At 57.0% G+C, this 16,607-nt stretch overlaps 1 protein-coding gene across 5 annotated transcripts in view; it reads left to right on the forward strand.

The window, feature by feature from the left end:
• The window catches only part of RPS6KA1 (ribosomal protein S6 kinase A1), a 37,206-nt gene that overhangs the window by 5,470 nt on the left and 15,129 nt on the right, over positions 1-16,607 (forward strand). The window contains exons 2-11 of one of the 5 annotated variants that reach the window (XM_065930137.1): positions 879-923; positions 9,251-9,367; positions 9,659-9,740; positions 11,521-11,601; positions 11,784-11,863; positions 13,486-13,592; positions 14,560-14,597; positions 14,936-15,078; positions 15,487-15,557; positions 15,877-15,965. In XM_065930137.1, coding sequence (XP_065786209.1) covers positions 879-923; positions 9,251-9,367; positions 9,659-9,740; positions 11,521-11,601; positions 11,784-11,863; positions 13,486-13,592; positions 14,560-14,597; positions 14,936-15,078; positions 15,487-15,557; positions 15,877-15,965 — 853 coding nt within the window. Of the gene's footprint in view, positions 1-878; positions 924-6,346; positions 6,468-8,139; positions 8,398-9,250; positions 9,368-9,658; positions 9,741-11,520; positions 11,602-11,783; positions 11,864-13,485; positions 13,593-14,559; positions 14,598-14,935; positions 15,079-15,486; positions 15,558-15,876; positions 15,966-16,607 lie in introns of those variants that run through there. The other 4 variants (XM_065930139.1, XM_065930140.1, XM_065930138.1 and 1 more) reach the window with 4 other exon arrangements.

Here is a 16,607-nt window from a genome sequence, read left to right on the forward strand (position 1 = left end):
TGGTGCCACAGGTTTGAGGCATTAAGCGCAGTGCTGGGCGTGCAGCACGGGCTCGGAAGAGAGCAGCTGTTAGCACCAAAGCCTAATCTCTGCCTCCCAGGGCTCCCCATTTCTTAGGAGGGGCTCCCAGGTGGGACTAGTGGTAAAGAACCTGCCTGCCAATGCAGGAGACCTAAGAGACGTGGGTTCGATCCCTGGGTGGGGAAGATTCCCTGGAGAAGAGAACGGCCACCCACTCCAGTACTCTTGTCTGGAGAATCCCATGGTCAGAGGAGCCTGGCAGGCTACAGTCCATGGGGTCGCGAAGAGTCAGACACAATTGAAGTGACTTAGCACGCACGGCCCACGAGTCAGTAGTCCCTGCATTGTGATAAGTGGTAAAATGAAGGCTCATAGGGAGTAGCAGTGATTCTGCAAGGATGGAGAGGGGTCCCAGAGAAGGCAGGGCCAGGGCATTTCTGGGCTGGACACTCTCCCAGACTTTGTCTCCTTCAGCCCTTACGTCAACTCTGGGAGGTGGATGTAAATACCCATGTTACAGATCAGGAAACTGAGGCCTCTTGAGTTGGTTAGTTGGCACACACACACAGTCCTTTCCTTCTCACTGGGAGGAGGTGACATTTGAGCCAGACCTTCGAAGATGAGATGTTTTCTAGGCAGAGACCATGGGAGAGGGGTGCCCAAAATGGGCTGCCTGAGTCGGGGTGTTTGCAGGAGGCTTGAGGCCTGTGCCCTCCCAGAACTCCCGCCCCTGCCTCCAGGGCCCTTCTAGCCACTGGGAGCATCCAAGGGCCGGGGTGCCCCGTAGGGGCTGTCTTTGCTTTGTGCCACTCTGGTAAGTTCTGACAGTGTTCCCCACTCTCTCTTCTCTTTTCCAGAATGGACAAGCCTCAGGGGAAGAAGCTGGACTTCAGCCATCCAAGGTAAGGATCGTCAAGGGTGGAGTCACTGCATGGAGTAGAAGAGGAGGGAGACACTGACCTTGTCCCACACAGGTGTGAGACCCCTGGCCCAGCTCAGCCTTCCTTCTGAAAGTGAAAGTGAAAGTCACTCAGTCGTGTCCGACTCTTTGCAACCCCATGGGATTCTCCAGGCCAGAATACTAGAGTGGGTAGCCGTTCCCTTCTCCAAGGGATCTTCCCAACCCAGGGATCGAACCCCGCATTGAAGGTGGATTCTTTACCAACTGAGCCACCAAGTCCTTCTCTGGTCCTACCTAATACTGGAGGCAACCCCGTATGTCAAGATTACTCCCTTCCACCTTCTGGTTTCTCGAGTGGACTATGGCCCAGTCAGGGTCAGAAGCCAGGCTAGAACTCAGGTTTACCCGTCACCCAGACCAGGATGCTTCCTCTGTTTATTTACTCGTGGTGGCTTGGCTGACTGTATTAAGAGGGTGAAGGGGTGACGGGAGAGGCTCAAGTCCACTGGGCCTGACGAGGGCCTGGAATGGTCTGGGCACCTTGCACTGGAGGGAACCTGGCGGCGTCCAATCAAACCGGGACCCAGTGCCTGGCATGTGGCACACAGCCCGTTTCTCAGGGCTCCCAGCCCCAGGCCGGCTCCGTCACCTCTCCACTCTCTGCTTCCCTTGGGCGCCTCCCTTCAGCCCTCCAGGTCCAGTTGCTGGTTTTGTGTGTTGACAGCACTGCCGAGGCTAGGGGACAATCTGGCCTGGGCTTTCTCATTGGCGTGTTGGGAATGACCTCACCCGATCCTCAAGGTGCCGTGAGGTCGCAGAGCTGCTAGCTGGGAAGCGGCTGTGGAAGCCGCCAGGCAGCACAGGGTGTGAGTTCTGGCGGTAGAGCTGACCTGAGTTCTAGTCCTGCCTCCACCATCACCATTTGACCTGAAGCTTCTCCCTTCTGAGTCTAGTTTCCTCAGCAGTAAATTGGGAATGATGGTACCTGCCTCCTACCTCTCAAGAGTGACATGAAGGACAAATGGAAGAGCAGTTGCCTGGCACACAGTAGCTTTAGCCCTGGCAGCCTGAGTGCCTGGCCGTGTTGCTCAGCCCCACTGCCTGTTAGTGGCCGCGCCCTTCTGGCCTGGGTCTGCCTAGGTACCAGACCATAAGCCCGACCTTTGAGATAGACCGAGGGCTGGCCCTGATGTTTGCCTTGACTCAGCCTCCTAAGATAAGGGAGCCGAGTTTCCTGGGGTAGGGCAGGCCAACAGAAGTAGGCTCCCATCCCCTCCTCTTTTTTACTATGGCAACCTTGGGTCACCAAAGGCCAGGCCGAGTCATGTGGACTGGGCCCCTTGACTTGTCTCAGCCCCATGTCTCAGCTTCATGTGGGAGAATCTCTTCCCACCACATAGCTACCCCTGGTTGCCTAGTAATGAAGGGACTGTAGGTCTCCAGTGAAGATCCAGATGTTCAGATCTTGGGACTGTAAGTTCTCAGGGTTGCAGAGGTGCCTGCAGCTTTGAGGGAACTGGTAGTGAGTGCAGCTTCTCACCTCAGAGCTAGAGGGGCTGGTTAAGAGAGGACAAGCAATTACCCAGGTGGACAACCTACATTTGATCCCAAGTCTGTGACTTCTTCCTGCTTCTAGAGCAGATCCTGGGGTGGGAAGGGAGACGAGGCTGGACATGGATGGGACAGGGAGAGCCTTGAATGCCACGTTAAGGGAGAGAAAGTGCCATACCAAGAGCTTTGCATTTGGTTCTCATAACACCCCCAGAGGTAGAAACTGTTACTCTCCCCATTGTACAGATGAGAAAGTTGAGGCCCAAGGTCATATTGCTAGTGGGCAATGAAGTCAGGTCTTGCTTGACCACAGAACCCACATTCCTCCCAGCCCAGGAAACACACTGAGTGTTGAAGAGGAGGAGCATTGTGTCCCCGTGACCCCAGTTTCCATCATTACTCGGCACCTGCTCATTCACCTTCTCTGTTGCTGCAGAATCTCATAGCATCCCCAGTGCCCACTTTTGGGCTCAACACACCAGGGGGCGCTCAGCCTGTGGTCAGAACCTCATCACTTTGTGTAGTGGAAGGAGCTGGTTTATCTTTTGCCTCATCACATTTTCATGGCACTGGGAACCCCAAAATGAAGTCAACACCCCACAATCAGGGAGTTCTCAGTGTTGGGGAAGGGTGGTAACAAGACAGCTGTGTGGTGGATGCAGTGATGGAGAACAGGCTCTGGTCACATAGAACCTCCATTCAGTGCCAGGCCTGACAGTGGACAGTGAAATATACCACCTTCCTACCTGCCTCTCTGGGGCATGATGAGATGACCACGTCCCAGGGAACCCAGTAGCATCCGCACTCAAGGTTGAGGGTGGACCAGACGGACGGGCACTGCTGTGTATGGAGAAGAGGAAGCGTGGGCTGTGGGGCACCAGGTCACCTTCCCTGCAGAGCTGGCATTTGCCTGGGCCTTGAAAGCTGGGATTTGGGCAGCTGGAGAGAGAAGTGGGCCTTCCAGGGGAAGGAGAGGTCTTACTTGGAGGAGAGGCAGGCTCTCTGAGTTCAAAATCCTGCTCCTCTTTCTTATTTGCCTGCTGACCTTGGGCAAGTTGTTTTACCCCTCCGAGGCTCAGCTGCCTCTTCTGTAAAAGGAGAATAGAGTCCACCCATCAGGGCCACCCAGAAGGAGAGAGCGTGATGTGCATAAATTGGAGCATCCAGCAGTGTTTGAGACATCATATTGGTGTTTAATGCTTGTTTATTTGATCCGTTTCAGGCAGAAGAAGGGATTGGGGTTTTAGCAGCTGTAGAGAGGACTGCAGTCTAGGATGAGAGCTCCCCGTGTGCACCTGGTCCTTCAGGCATGCTGGGGCTCCATTCACCCGCCCTCCCTTCCTGGGGGTGGACTGGGCACCCCAGGCCCCCTCCCTGGCTATCTCCGGAGCTGGACCCCTTGGAAGCGCCTGCAGGTCTATTTTGAGAGCTGCGCTCCCCCCCTCCCCTCCTCTCTTCCTGTTTATGAAACCCTGATCCCTCCCGGATCCCTCATGCTCCCCTGGCTGGAGCTCAGGCAGGATGTGATTGTGGACTTCAGGGAGCCTTGGGAGTCTCAGGTGTTGGAGGGGAATTTCCCTGGGACTGGCCGGGGAAGGCTCCCCCACCCTCCACCATCTCAATACCTGAGACCGGTGGACTCTGTCCCTTCAGCCTGCCCAGAGGAGACCCTGCAGCAGTAAGAATGCCCTTGCCATTCAGGGCGTTCTGTTTACCACATCCCTTTATCTCTGTGGTCCATTTTGCTTCTCAAAACAATCTTCTGAGGGTGTGAACATTTTACAGAAGAAACTGAGGCTCAGATAGGAAGAGAGGGTTGCATGGGAACAAATGAGTAGATGGTTCTTAACTTCCCACCCGGCCTTCCTGGCCTCAGGCCTCTTTTCCATGCTCTCTGTGTGGTGTGTCTGTTTTCCTCCTCTCTGCTTGGCCAGCTCCTGTTCATCTTCAGGGTCCAGCCAGACTGTCGCATCTTCCCAGATCTCACGCCGGGCAGACAGAACCTGCAGGCCCCTCCAGCACCTTGCCTGAGCTGCTGTGTGTACCATAGTTCCGTTTTGTTGTGTGTTTGGGGGAGCTGCCTGAGGACAAGGCTGGAGTCTTCCTTAACACGTGCGCCTCCTAGTGTCTGGCTCCTGGCCTGGGGATACACCCGGGGGTCCGTGGCTGTGAGTAATGGCCAGAAGGGAGGCAGGCTGGCGCCCTTACAAGGAGAGTGATGACGAAATGGTTCAGCCTGTAGGCTTCGATTTTGCCCCGAGCTCTCTGCCTTTCTGGCCGTGTGGCCTTGGGCAAGTCACTTTCTGTCTGAATGTAGTTTCCTCTTCTCTGGAATGGGATGACAGCACTTCCCTTGGACACCTGAGCCTGGCAGAATCCACACCAATAAAAGCTGAAGGAAAGAACGGCTTCCTGCAATAAATGCTCAGTTAAGAGGCACGATTCTCATCGTCACTGCATGCCAGTCCTGGCCTCGGGCCCAAGGCCAGCTCGCCTATCAAGGAGGCCCGGGAACTGTGGCCCCACTGCCCAGAGGCATGCCGGGAGAGGCGTCTGGGGATGTTTGCCCCATGAGAGGGGGCACCCCTGGGAGGCCCTGCAGATGCTGCTGGCTGGGGGAGGGGCTGTTGGTGTCCGTTAGGGCCAGAGATCAGCAGGTGGGCTTGGGCTGCAGCTGCTGGAGGGAGGCCCGGGCTGGGGACCCTACAGGCCAGGGATCGGGCAGGCAGGTTGTGTGTTGGAGGCGGGGGGGGGGGCGTCGCTCTGGGCTTCTCTCCAGCTGCCCTGTGGGAGGAAGTAAATAAGAGGAAGTATCTATGGGGGGAATGGGGCCACGACCAGGGGGTGGGGTCTGATGCTGTCCTCCCCGCTGCTGCCACCGGAGGCTCCCAGGCCCTGCACACACCCCTTCAGTGAAGGCAGTTTGGAGACAGCTTCCTTCCTGTTGCCCCTTCTTGTATCCCCACCCCCCCCATGGGTACATGGAGAGCGTTCCTTTGCTTCTGAAGGATATGGGGGTAGTGGGGAGTCGACGGGGGCTGCATAGCTGGTACTGGGCCAGAGAGCTTTAAGGCTCTCAGGGCAACTCCAGACCCCAGGCCCTCCAGAAGCAGCTGAGGTACAACGAGAGGCCTCAGTCTAAGGAAGCATCTTGCACAACAGCCGGCAGGCCCTCCTCAGACTGCTGTCAGGGGCTCTGTGGGGACTGGAAGGGGAAGTTCTGTGTACGTGGGGGCGTGTTTCCACATAGGGGATGTCTGTGGAAATGGTTTCCGATCAGCGGACTGTGCGCATTTGTGTGTGTGTCAGTTCCTGTGCGGGTCCTGGGTGAGTGATGCGGTAGGCCCATGTGGCAAAGGGCCGGGCCTGGTCCCCACCCTGCCCCACGGCTACCTGTGAGGCCCATGCCTTCTGCCCCATTGCCCACCCCACCCCGCCCTGCCCCAGGGCCCTGGGCTGGCAGACTTCAGGGCAGCGCTGAGTGTGGTCCTGCCTGCTGCCATGTTGGGTGGGCCCAGCCACGGGGAGGTCACCACAGGGGAGGGAACGCCCGTGCCCTGGCCGGACTGTCAGAGATGGTGGCCTTGGCAGCTTTTGCCCGCCGTTCTCTCCTGGGGACGTTTGCAGGTAGAGGGTACCCCCTGTGTCGCTGCCGCCTCTCCTTGTGACTTCTGTCTGTGTCCCGGTCTCCCTTCCTTAGGATCAGAGGAGACGAGGAGAGGGGTCTCTCTGGGTCCACCCTGGAGTCGGGAGCTTGGGGGCTACGGTGTCCCCTCCTCCGCAGGGGAGCCTTGCCCACGTCCTGTCCCTCCTCCCGGCAGAGGGGGAAGTGAGAAGGAGGGGATCAGGGACCCTGCCTTCTGGGCCAGGAAAGTTGAAAAAGCAGAAGTGAGGGGAGTAGCCAGGCTCTCTGGCCATAGGCGTGGGCCCCACCATGCAGACCCCAGCAGACTTCCCCAGAGTTGAGAGAGACTCACGCCCCTGCCCCAGAAAGGTGAGCAGAGGCTGGGCCAGCCTCCAGCGGTGTCTGTCACCGAGACGCTGGGCCAGGAATGGGTTTGGGGGTGGCTCTGTGCCCTGAGGTTTCCGGGTGGCTAGCTCTGTCCCCAGGGACGGTTCTCAGTCAGAGGCAGACCGAGAGGTGGAGGCTCAGACCCAGGACGGGGTGGGTGGGTGTTGCTGTGTGGTCTTGGCCTCCCCAGCCCCTCCCGGAGCCAGGTTTTCTGCCAGTCCCACCTACTGGGTTCCTCTCCGGGGCCTGATTGACCTGCAGTTTCTCATGACTGCAGCTTCTGTGGCTGTTCAGGGTCCCTCAAGGGAGGCGTCTCTGAGGGTCGACATCTAGAGTGGGAAGTCCCCAGACTGTCCCTGGTACTAAGGGAGAGGGTGGGCTTGGCTCGGCAGGATGTGTTTCTGACTGACTTACCCGCCCTCCCTTTCCTGGCTCCTGAGGCCTGCTGACCCCCAGGCAGGCAGGGACCAGGGAAAGGACTTGGGTTTGAGCCGGCTCTGCCACCAGTTCACTCTGAGCCTGGGTGAGTCGCTGTCCGGTGGAGCTCAGATTCTGGTTCCTGAAGTGGGGCATGACAGCTTCGGGATATCTGTCTGGGTCAGGGTCAGAGTCATCAGATTACACTCAGCAGACATCCGTCTCCATCGGGTGACTTGATCCTGGGCGCCTCTCAGGCCCTGGCATGGGAAGGAAAGCCCAAAGAAATGGAATTCCTCAGAGATGAATCCACCACAAATACCAGACTGCTCTCTCTCAAGTGCTGGGGTTTTGCAGGTGATGTTCCCCCAGGTGGACCAGCAGGAACCCAGAGCTCTTGCCCTTAAGTCCAGGGTCTGACTCTCTGGGTGCCCGTGTGTCTGCCCTGGGTGTCTGTCAGCCTCCTTGGGCCTCACTGACTCTGGCTGCCTCTGACTGCTGCCCATCTGCTTCTGTTGTTGGGCTCCTGTCTGTCTCCACTCCATGAGTGCCTGTCTTTACCTGTTGGGTCCGCATCACATTAGCTGGGTGCTTGTTGGGTCGTGTCCCTTCTGTCTCTGCCTGTTGAGTACATTCCCCATCTGTCTCCACCTGTTGGATGCAAGCCCCCATCTGCCTCTGCCTGTTGGATCTCCATCTGTCTCTGCCTGTTGGGTACATGTCACCATCTATCTTTGCCTGTTGGAATGTGTCCCCCCCATCTGCCTCTCCATGGTAGAGACTCCACTTCTGCCTGTTGGGTGTGAGTCCCTTCCTGCCTCCTCTGTGTGTTGGGTACATGTCCCCATCTGTCTCTGCCTGTTGGATGTGTATTCTTCCCACCTCCTTCCTATTGGGTGCATGGCCCCGTGCATCCCAGCCTGTTGGGCACGTGGACTCTCCTACCCATCTGTTGGATGTGTGCCTTCATCTGTCTTCACCTGTAGGGTGCCTGCCTCTGCCTGTTGGGTGTCCCTCCTTATCTCCCTGAACATGTCAGGTCCTTGTGTCTGCCTGTTGGGCACCTGTCTCCTCCTCAGCAGCTGGCTCGGCATGGGGCTTTCCCTCTGCAGGCCTATAGGGAGGATGGGGGGGAGGGCCAGAGGGCAGCCCTCTGGCGATGGGGAAGGGGGGAGAAGAGAGAGGAAGGGAACGTGGTAAGAGAGCTGGGAAACCACAGGCCCTGAGTGATTGGCGGCCCTGGGCTGGCCCAGCCCCCGCCTTTACCCTGCACATCCGCCTTGGGCCTGGCCACCTCCGCAGCAGCCCCGGACGCTGCCTGCTCCTGCCATGGTGCCTCGGCCCGGCCGGGCGCATGGAACAGGATCCCAAGCCGCCCCGTCTGCGGCTCTGGGCCCTGCTCCCCTGGCTGCCCAGGAAGCAGCGGCCCAGGATCAGCCAGACCTCCCTGCCTGCCCCTGGCCCTGGCCCTGGCCCTGGCCCCAGGCAGGACTCGGTGAGTGTGCTCAGATATCTGGGCCTGGCCTAACGGTGGCCCCTGGAACAGGTGCCCCGGTAACCGGTTTGGAAACAGCTGGCTCTGGGTTCTCCTTGCCCATGCCTGACCCTCCTGGGTGACTAGACCCTGTCCAGCCTTGTTTCCTGGGAAAGTGAGGAGGCACTTCCGGGCTCCAGGGTGGTATCGACAGATTGGAGGGAGAGCAGAGGGGTTCTAGAACATCTGGGACCTGGCAGAAGTTTCTGGTAGACTTGCGTGAAGGAGGTTTCAGACGGTGGGGCATAGAGTCTCCGGTCTTGCTCGCACCCACCCCAGGCTGGCACTTATTGGGCTGGAAGGGGAAGTCTGAGGTGACAACCCTGTGTTCTTGGGTATCTTAGCCCTGTCCTTCTACCAGAGAGAGCCCATCTTCCATCTTGACGAGAAACAAAAGCCCAGTTATGCCTTCCCAGGATGCAAGCAAACTCTACTTCCTATTGTATCAAAACCAAAACCTTTGTAGCCACGGAGGGGAGCCTCACAGGGAGGACCGGGGCCAGGTCTGTAGGCCTCAACCAGAGGCTGGCATTGGCTCCGCCTGGCCGTGCCTGGGCACCCCTCTGGGCTTGACCAGGCTGGAGCAGCAGGAGTGATACGAGCTCACCTGACCTGGCACCTTGGTAGTCTGACCCTCCCTGGGTTTTGATACTGATGAACTGGGAGGCCCCGTCTTCCAGGGTAGCTGGCTGGTTGGGCCTGCAGGACCCTGTCTGCTGAGATCTGGAAGGAGTTGGATCTCAGGGTGGGGGGCCATGCCCTGTGCTGACCTGGATGGGGCCCACCGTGCTCACCAGCTCTGTTCCTCCATCAGGATGAGGGCGTTCTCAAGGAGATCTCCATTACGCACCATGTCAAGGCTGGCTCGGAGAAGGCCGACCCATCCCATTTTGAGCTCCTCAAGGTCCTGGGCCAGGGATCCTTTGGCAAAGTGAGTCCCGAGCCCACAGCTGGGAGGGCAGCACTGGTCATGTCACAGTGGGGGTGGGAGGACCACCTTGGAGCTCAGAGGGTCAGAGGGCAAGGGTTGATGGGTCTGAGGGGAGGAGGAGAGAGGTCACTGTGGTACCCAGGGGCGACACAGGTCAACGTGGTGCTCAGGGAAGCTGGAGGTCAGCCTGGGACCTGGGGCATGCGAGCTGACAGATTAACCCCCCTGCCCATCTTCTTTTCTGCTTCCCCCTCACCACCCCCCCCCCCAAACCCCCCAATGCCGTCTCAGGTCTTCCTGGTACGAAAGGTCACCCGACCTGACAGTGGACACTTGTACGCCATGAAGGTACTAAAGAAGGCGACACTGAAAGGTGAGTGGGGGTGCCTCCCCTGCAGAGCCTCAGGCTGGGCAGAGATAGAGGACAGATAACACCCGCGCTTAGGGGCCTTGGGTCTGATGGGAGAGATAGCTCTCTCACCAGGAATACCCAGTCTGAAGATCCAGAATAGGTCTATTTTCAGCCCCTCCTTCTCTCCCACCTCCCCTGATGGCAAAGACAGGATCCATGCAGAAGAAAAGACTTCCGGGGATTAACCCCTTCCCACCCCCCTAAGCCAAGTGCCAGTGTCTGTAGCTGAAGGGCGTCTGGCAGGAGGCAGGGGGTGAGTGCGGTGTGTTGGTGGGCGTGGGCAAGGGCTTCAGATATCAGGCATCAGCTTGGTTGGGCAGAGGCATTCTGTGAGCAGAATTGCTTCATGATGCTTGAAGAGTCTGAGGGAGGCGTCTCAGAGTGGAGGAGTGCATGAGAGGAGAGGAGGGGGCCCAGGGAACGAGGCAGTTGGGTAGGTTGGAAAGGATGAGTCAAGGCAGGGCCCCAGAGATGGATGGAGAGGTTCAGAAGGGAGCTGAGCCCATGTCTAGAATTCCCAGACTTACAGAGGGTGTGAGGGTGGTTGGGAGTAGGCTTTGGACTGGACCAGGCTGGTCCCGCTGACCAGGAGGAGTGGACCCCGGCTAGGATGGGGGCAGAATAGGAGGTACTGGCCACAGTGGGCTTAGCTGTGGTGCTGTAAGACCAGCCTGGTAGGGATGGGAATCCTTCCCTAGGAAGGATGATGGGAGAAGAAAGGTGCTGTGGAGGGCTCCCGGGCTAGGACAGGGGAGCGGGTGCGGGCCCCCCCAGGGTGCTGCAGTTGGTGCTGGGACCCGGGAGAGTCTGGGTTTCAGCCTCACAGGGAAGGGGCTCCCATGGGAGTAGCCAGGTGAGCTGTGTCTTTAGAGAGCGAGTTAGGCCTTCTCTCCAGACTGAAAACATAGAGGAAAGATACCCCAGGAGGGAGTAACTATGCCTGAACAGAAATGTAGAGGAATAGTAATAGTTTGAAAATGTTAGGTGTATTTTGGAAACAGTGATGAGGGTATTTAATCCGGCATGGTCCCGGTCTTGTCTGATGAGGGAAGCAAAAAAATTACAAGAGGGTAAAAGGTGCTCTGAAGGGGAAAATAGAGCACGATAGGAGTCCAGAGGGTTCCAGCTCAGCTTGGCAAGTTAAGGAAGGCTTCCTGGAGGAGAAAATGTCTGAACTGAGTCAGAAGAGAACCTGCTGATGATCAGAGTGGCTTAGGGACTTTTATTCTTAAAAAAATAAAAGGGTGAGGTGCCTGCTCAGACCCATGAGTCTGAATTTCAGGCCCAGGGACTCTGCCTCAGGCTAGAATTGGGGATTTTTTTTCTTGCTTTTTTTGGCCACACCGAATGGCATGTGGAACTTCCCCAACCAGGGATCGAACCCACACCCACTGTAGTGGAAGGGCAGAGTCTTAACCACTGGACCACCAGTGAAGTCTGGGAACTGGAGATTTTTATGCCAGATGGAGAGGGGGCTGATGAAGGCATCCCAGGGGGAGCCACAGGGGCAGAGGCTGGGGGCACGCAAGGAGCAGGTTGCTTAGACTGGCTGGATTGAATGGCCCCTTGGGGCACAGCTAGCGACAGGGCTAGAGAGATGGGCAGGGCACCGAGGGCCAGTCTCGGGCACTGCCGAGAGACGTGAGGAACAAGTAGAAAAGAGAGTCCTTCTTAGCCAAGGCTGGAGGGGCGCTGTGCTGGGCAACCAGACCTCTGGTAAGCCCTTTCTTCCTTTGACCAGTGCGTGACCGCGTTCGGACCAAAATGGAGAGAGACATCCTGGCTGACGTAAACCACCCGTTCGTGGTGAAGCTGCACTACGGTAAGACCGCAGAGCCTCCCTGACCTCCCACCCCGCCTGCCGGCCTTTGCCCTTGCTGGGGGCCTGTTGCCTTCCCTGCATACTGCCCCATCTGCCGCCCGGCAGACCAAGGGAGCCGAGGGGCAGAGAGACAAGGCCCAGGGCCCAGCTGGCTCCTCCACGGCCTTCTCCCGTCTCCACAGCCTTCCAGACCGAGGGCAAGCTCTACCTTATCCTGGACTTCCTGCGCGGCGGGGACCTCTTCACTCGGCTCTCTAAAGAGGTGAGCTGACGCCCGGGACGCCCACTGCCAGGGCCGCGGATGGAGCTGGCGTGACAGTGAGGCCTCCACGTGGGACTCCCCAGGCCTGCCCAGCATTCCCTGACCCACCCTGGGACAGAGCCCATTCCCTGGCAGAGTTTCTGAGAGTTCCCTGAGATGGGTGAGACGAATCAGGCCCAGGATGTGATCCTGCCCTGATTGCAGGAACCCAAGGGTGGCTCTCACCTCTTCACCTCCATGCTTCTTCTTCTTCTTCTTTTTTTTTTAGGATTTATTTATTTACCAGTTTTTATTTATTTTTTGGCTATGGTGGGTCTTTATTGCTGCATGCAGGCTTTCCCTAGTTGCTGCGATTGGGGGCCATTCTTCACTGCAGTGCTTGGGTTCCTCATTGAGGTAGTTTCTCTCGTAGAGCACGAGCTCTAGGGTGAATGGGCTTCAGTAGTTGTAGCTTGTGGCCTCTAGAGCTCGGGCTTAGCAGTTGTGGTGCACAGATTTAGTTGCTCCAAGGCATGTGGGATGTTCCCAGACCAGGATCGAATCCATGCCCCTTACATTGCAAGATGGATTCTTAACCACTGGACCACCAGGGAAACCCCTTCACTTCCATTTTTTTCAGGGTTTCTCCAGGCAAGGTTATGAGGATTTGGAGAAGCCCAAATCCATCTGGAAAGCTGGATTCTTTAGGATTATGTCCTATTAACCAAAAGGCTTTTGAACTCACATAAAAGAATTTGAACCAGATATAAAAATGGGACCATTAATACAAATTAAATTTTAGAAGAGAACCAAAGTTTTTAAATGTTTAAAATGCTGTTTGAATGATCGAATAGATAATACATGACTGAGAAGAAAAATATCCATTGAGAAATCTTCCTCCCACTCCAGCCCTCTCGACTCCCCCCTAGGTAAACATTTTTCTTATCTAAATTTCCCATGTTTCTTTGGGAAAAAATTACAAACCAATTCAATGTATGATCTGAATCCTGACCGCTACTTTCTTATATACAAAATACTGTTCTGTATATACTGTACTTTGCTTTTTTCATGACAGTGTGTTTTGGAGTGACTTAGCACTTAAATCTTGGAGGTGAATCTGCAGCCATCCATTGTATGGAGGAATCCTTGCTCTAGTTTATGGCTGCATTTTTGTTGTTTAGTCGCCAAGTCGAGTCTGACTCTTTTGCGACCCCATGGACTGTAGCCTGCCAGGTTCCTCTGTCCATGGGATTTTCCAGACAAGAATACTGGAATGGGTTGCCATGTCCTCCTCCAGGGGATCTTCCCAACCCAGATGTTGAACCCGTGTCTCCTGCTTGGCAGGCATATTCTTCATCACTGAACTACCTAGGAACCCCTCATAGCTGGCATAGCGCTCCATTGTCTGGGAAGTAGACAGTTTAGTTTACTGCTTGACCCTTGGGCTGTTTCCAGTGTTTCCCTATTTGCCTTTCAATGCTACCATGAGTGACTTGGATATTAGTCATTTCATTCTTCAAACCCCTTCATAAAGAGAAGGGGGTATGGAATCTCAGGAGGGCGAGGAAACCTGCTGACTGCCCAGTGCCCCAGCTCCTGAGAAAGGGGCGATCCCGGCTGAAGCCCCCTCCCTCCTGTTGCAGGTTATGTTCACGGAAGAGGATGTGAAGTTTTACCTGGCCGAGCTGGCGTTGGGCCTGGACCACCTGCACAGTCTAGGCATCATTTACAGAGACCTGAAGCCTGAGAAGTGAGTGAAGGCCCAGCTCTGCCCAGCTCCCTAGGGTGTGCAGAGGCAGGCCCCAGGGGCCTCTTCTAGAACAGAGCCAGTCTGAGGCGGGTGGGTGTGACTTCCCCTGAGAAAGTCCCTCTCTCTTGGGTTGCCCCAAGAATGGGTGGGTGGAGCAGCGTGGTGGTAGCACCGGGCTCACCTGGGGGGCTGCCTCATCACTAGTGCTGCCATCACCAAGCACCAGTTACCTCTGTGCCTGGGGGTTGCCTACTTTTTTTGCTAATCCAGCATGACATCTGAGATGCCACCATTAAAAGCCCTTCCTTGATATGACTCTCTGTAGAATTTTCCTTAACATCTAAATATCCTTAAGTGGTAACTTGGGAGCCAGGGGCAGGTGCTAACGTGAAGTGAGATGTGGCTTTAGAGTCAGGCAGAAAGTGAAAAGTGAAAGTGTTAAGTCAGTCATGTCCAACTCTTTGCAACCACTTGGACTGTAGCCCACCAGATTCTTCTGTCCGTGAAATTCTCCAGGCAATATCACTGGAGTGGGTAGCCCTTCCTTTTTCCAGGGGATATTCCTGACCCAGGGATCAAACCTGGGTCTCCTGCATTGCAGGCAGATTCTTTACCATCTGAGCTACCAGGGAAGCCCAGAGTCAGGCAGACCCGAATTCAGATCTTATCTCTGCCACCTCCTAACTCTCTGACCAGGGGAGTTATTTAACCTTCCTGGGCCTTAGCTTCCCCATGATTAAAATGGGGCATGAAAGTACCTACCTCACACAGTTGTTTCAAGAATTAGTGGAGAGGTAGGCAACACACCTGTGTGGCACCATGAGTACCTTCCACCCACCCATTCATCAGCCGGACCTGGGTGGATCAGCTTCTCTGGGCTGGGCCCAACCTCTGCAGCCCCATGGTGTCACCTGACTCCACCAGAGGCCCGAGGCTGAGGGGCCCTGACCCCCTCTCTCCATTGCAGCATCCTTCTGGATGAGGAAGGCCACATCAAACTCACTGGTGAGTGGAGGGCTCCTGCCCCTCCGGTTTCAGGGGAGGGCAAGATGGGCTCTAGATGGACCTGGGCTGGGTACTAGGGTATCCTCTTGTCGTGAGAGGCTGTGCTAGGCACTTAGAAGTGGTCAAAAGTCCAGGCCTGGCATGACCTGGGCTTGAATCCCAGGTCCCCACTGTGTAATGCTGAGCAGACCATCTCACCCCCCTGGGCCTCAGTTTCCTCCTGAGTACCATGGCAGTGATGCCCTCAGGCCTCTGGACAGTGGGGATGGGTGTGCAGGGGCGGCAGCGAGGAAGGCAAGGGGTCCTGAAGGTGTGTCCGCTTGCCCTCCTTGCCACAGACTTCGGCTTGAGCAAGGAGGCCATCGACCATGAGAAGAAGGCCTATTCCTTCTGCGGGACGGTGGAGTACATGGCCCCCGAGGTCGTCAACCGCCAGGGCCACACCCACAGTGCAGACTGGTGGTCCTATGGGGTCCTGATGGTGAGTGCCCACGCAGGGGTAAAGCATCCAGCCCAGGCACTGGGCCTCAGTTTCCCCATCTGTGGGGCAGGGGGCGGGGGAGGGTGGTTGCTGGTCTCTAAGGCTCTTCTCTTGTCCTCTCATAGCTAAACTGGCTTCACACTCCTCCGAGCTGCAGTTTCCTTCCTTGGAAGGATTCCGGGCTTGGCCCCACCTGGGGTGCCCCTGGCCCGGTACTGGGCCTCTCCCCAACCTCAGGCCCCTAGTCCTGCTCCTGGTGGTCTGATTGACGGAGTGGGGAGGGACACACACAGTTCTTGATCCAGGTGGACCTCCTGGGCGGGGGGCTGAGTGGCTGGCCCAGGTGGGAGGAGGTGGGGGAGTCTCGGGGGCAGGACCAGAGCCTGAACGGACCCTTGTTCCCTGCAGTTTGAGATGTTGACGGGGTCCCTGCCCTTCCAGGGGAAGGACCGGAAGGAGACCATGACACTGATTCTGAAGTAAGCTCCAGCCTCTCTCTGACACCTCCAGGTGTCTCCTCTCCTTGGCCTCGTTTGGGGGTCAGAGTAACACCCCACACCTACCCTCAGATTCTCCAAGAACGAGACACTCCACTGGTTCGAGCGCTGTGCTTTTGCTAGGGCTCCCTTTTCACCCACAGGGGCCTATGGGCGGAGAATCCTGAGTCTCTGGGAGGGAAGTTAGTGGACAGCTCGTCTGGACTGACTGAGCTGGAAATGAGACGTGGACAGAGGCGGGAGGTGAGACGGGGCCTCCGGGGCGGGGCCCAGCCCTGACGAGACCCGGGGTCCGTTGCAGGGCGAAGCTAGGCATGCCCCAGTTTCTGAGCACGGAAGCCCAGAGCCTCCTGCGGGCCCTGTTCAAGCGGAATCCTGCCAACCGGCTCGGTAAGTGGCCCCAGCTCCGGGGAGGGGAACGGGTACAGCTGCGGCCTAGGCCACAGGGCCACATCTGGGGCTGAAAGGGGCCGTTGTCCTTTGTGTGGGCAGACAATGCCGGCGGCCACCCTGCCTTCTGGCCCCATGTGTGGAGTGGGGGGCGGGGGGGGGGTGGTGACCTGTGTCTGGGGGAAAGCAGGAACTGAGTCATCTCCACTCCCCCTGGGGATGAGGACAGAGGCCGGCACGGCTCCTCCGCCAAGGCTGCTGGCTCAGGAGAAGGGGCACAAGTTCAGGCGCCAGGGGCTCAGGACCCCACTGCTGGCACGTGGTGGTCCCTCCACAGATACCGTGGTCGAATGAGTACTGTTTGTGAGCAGAGTGACCCAAGGCAGTTGACATCTCCCCCTGGAGCCCGAGGTCCTTGTCTCCACTGGGGACAATGGTCTTGAGCTTCGTGGATTAAATGAAATCACGTGAACGTGCCTGTAGCGGCTGCTCAGTTGGCTCCTTGGCTCCTGGGTTCACCTGAACCTTGACCAGCTTCCTAAGGTCCCATCCAGGTGTCTGGGCTTGAATGGAGGGAGAGCCTGTCTGGTGGCTGATAAGGGTGATGAACTAAGAGCAGCAGAGATGAGGCCTAAGTTGGTG

Source organism: Muntiacus reevesi, chromosome 3, assembly GCF_963930625.1.
Source record: "Muntiacus reevesi chromosome 3, mMunRee1.1, whole genome shotgun sequence".
In the NCBI taxonomy this organism is placed as follows: domain Eukaryota; kingdom Metazoa; phylum Chordata; class Mammalia; order Artiodactyla; family Cervidae; genus Muntiacus; species Muntiacus reevesi.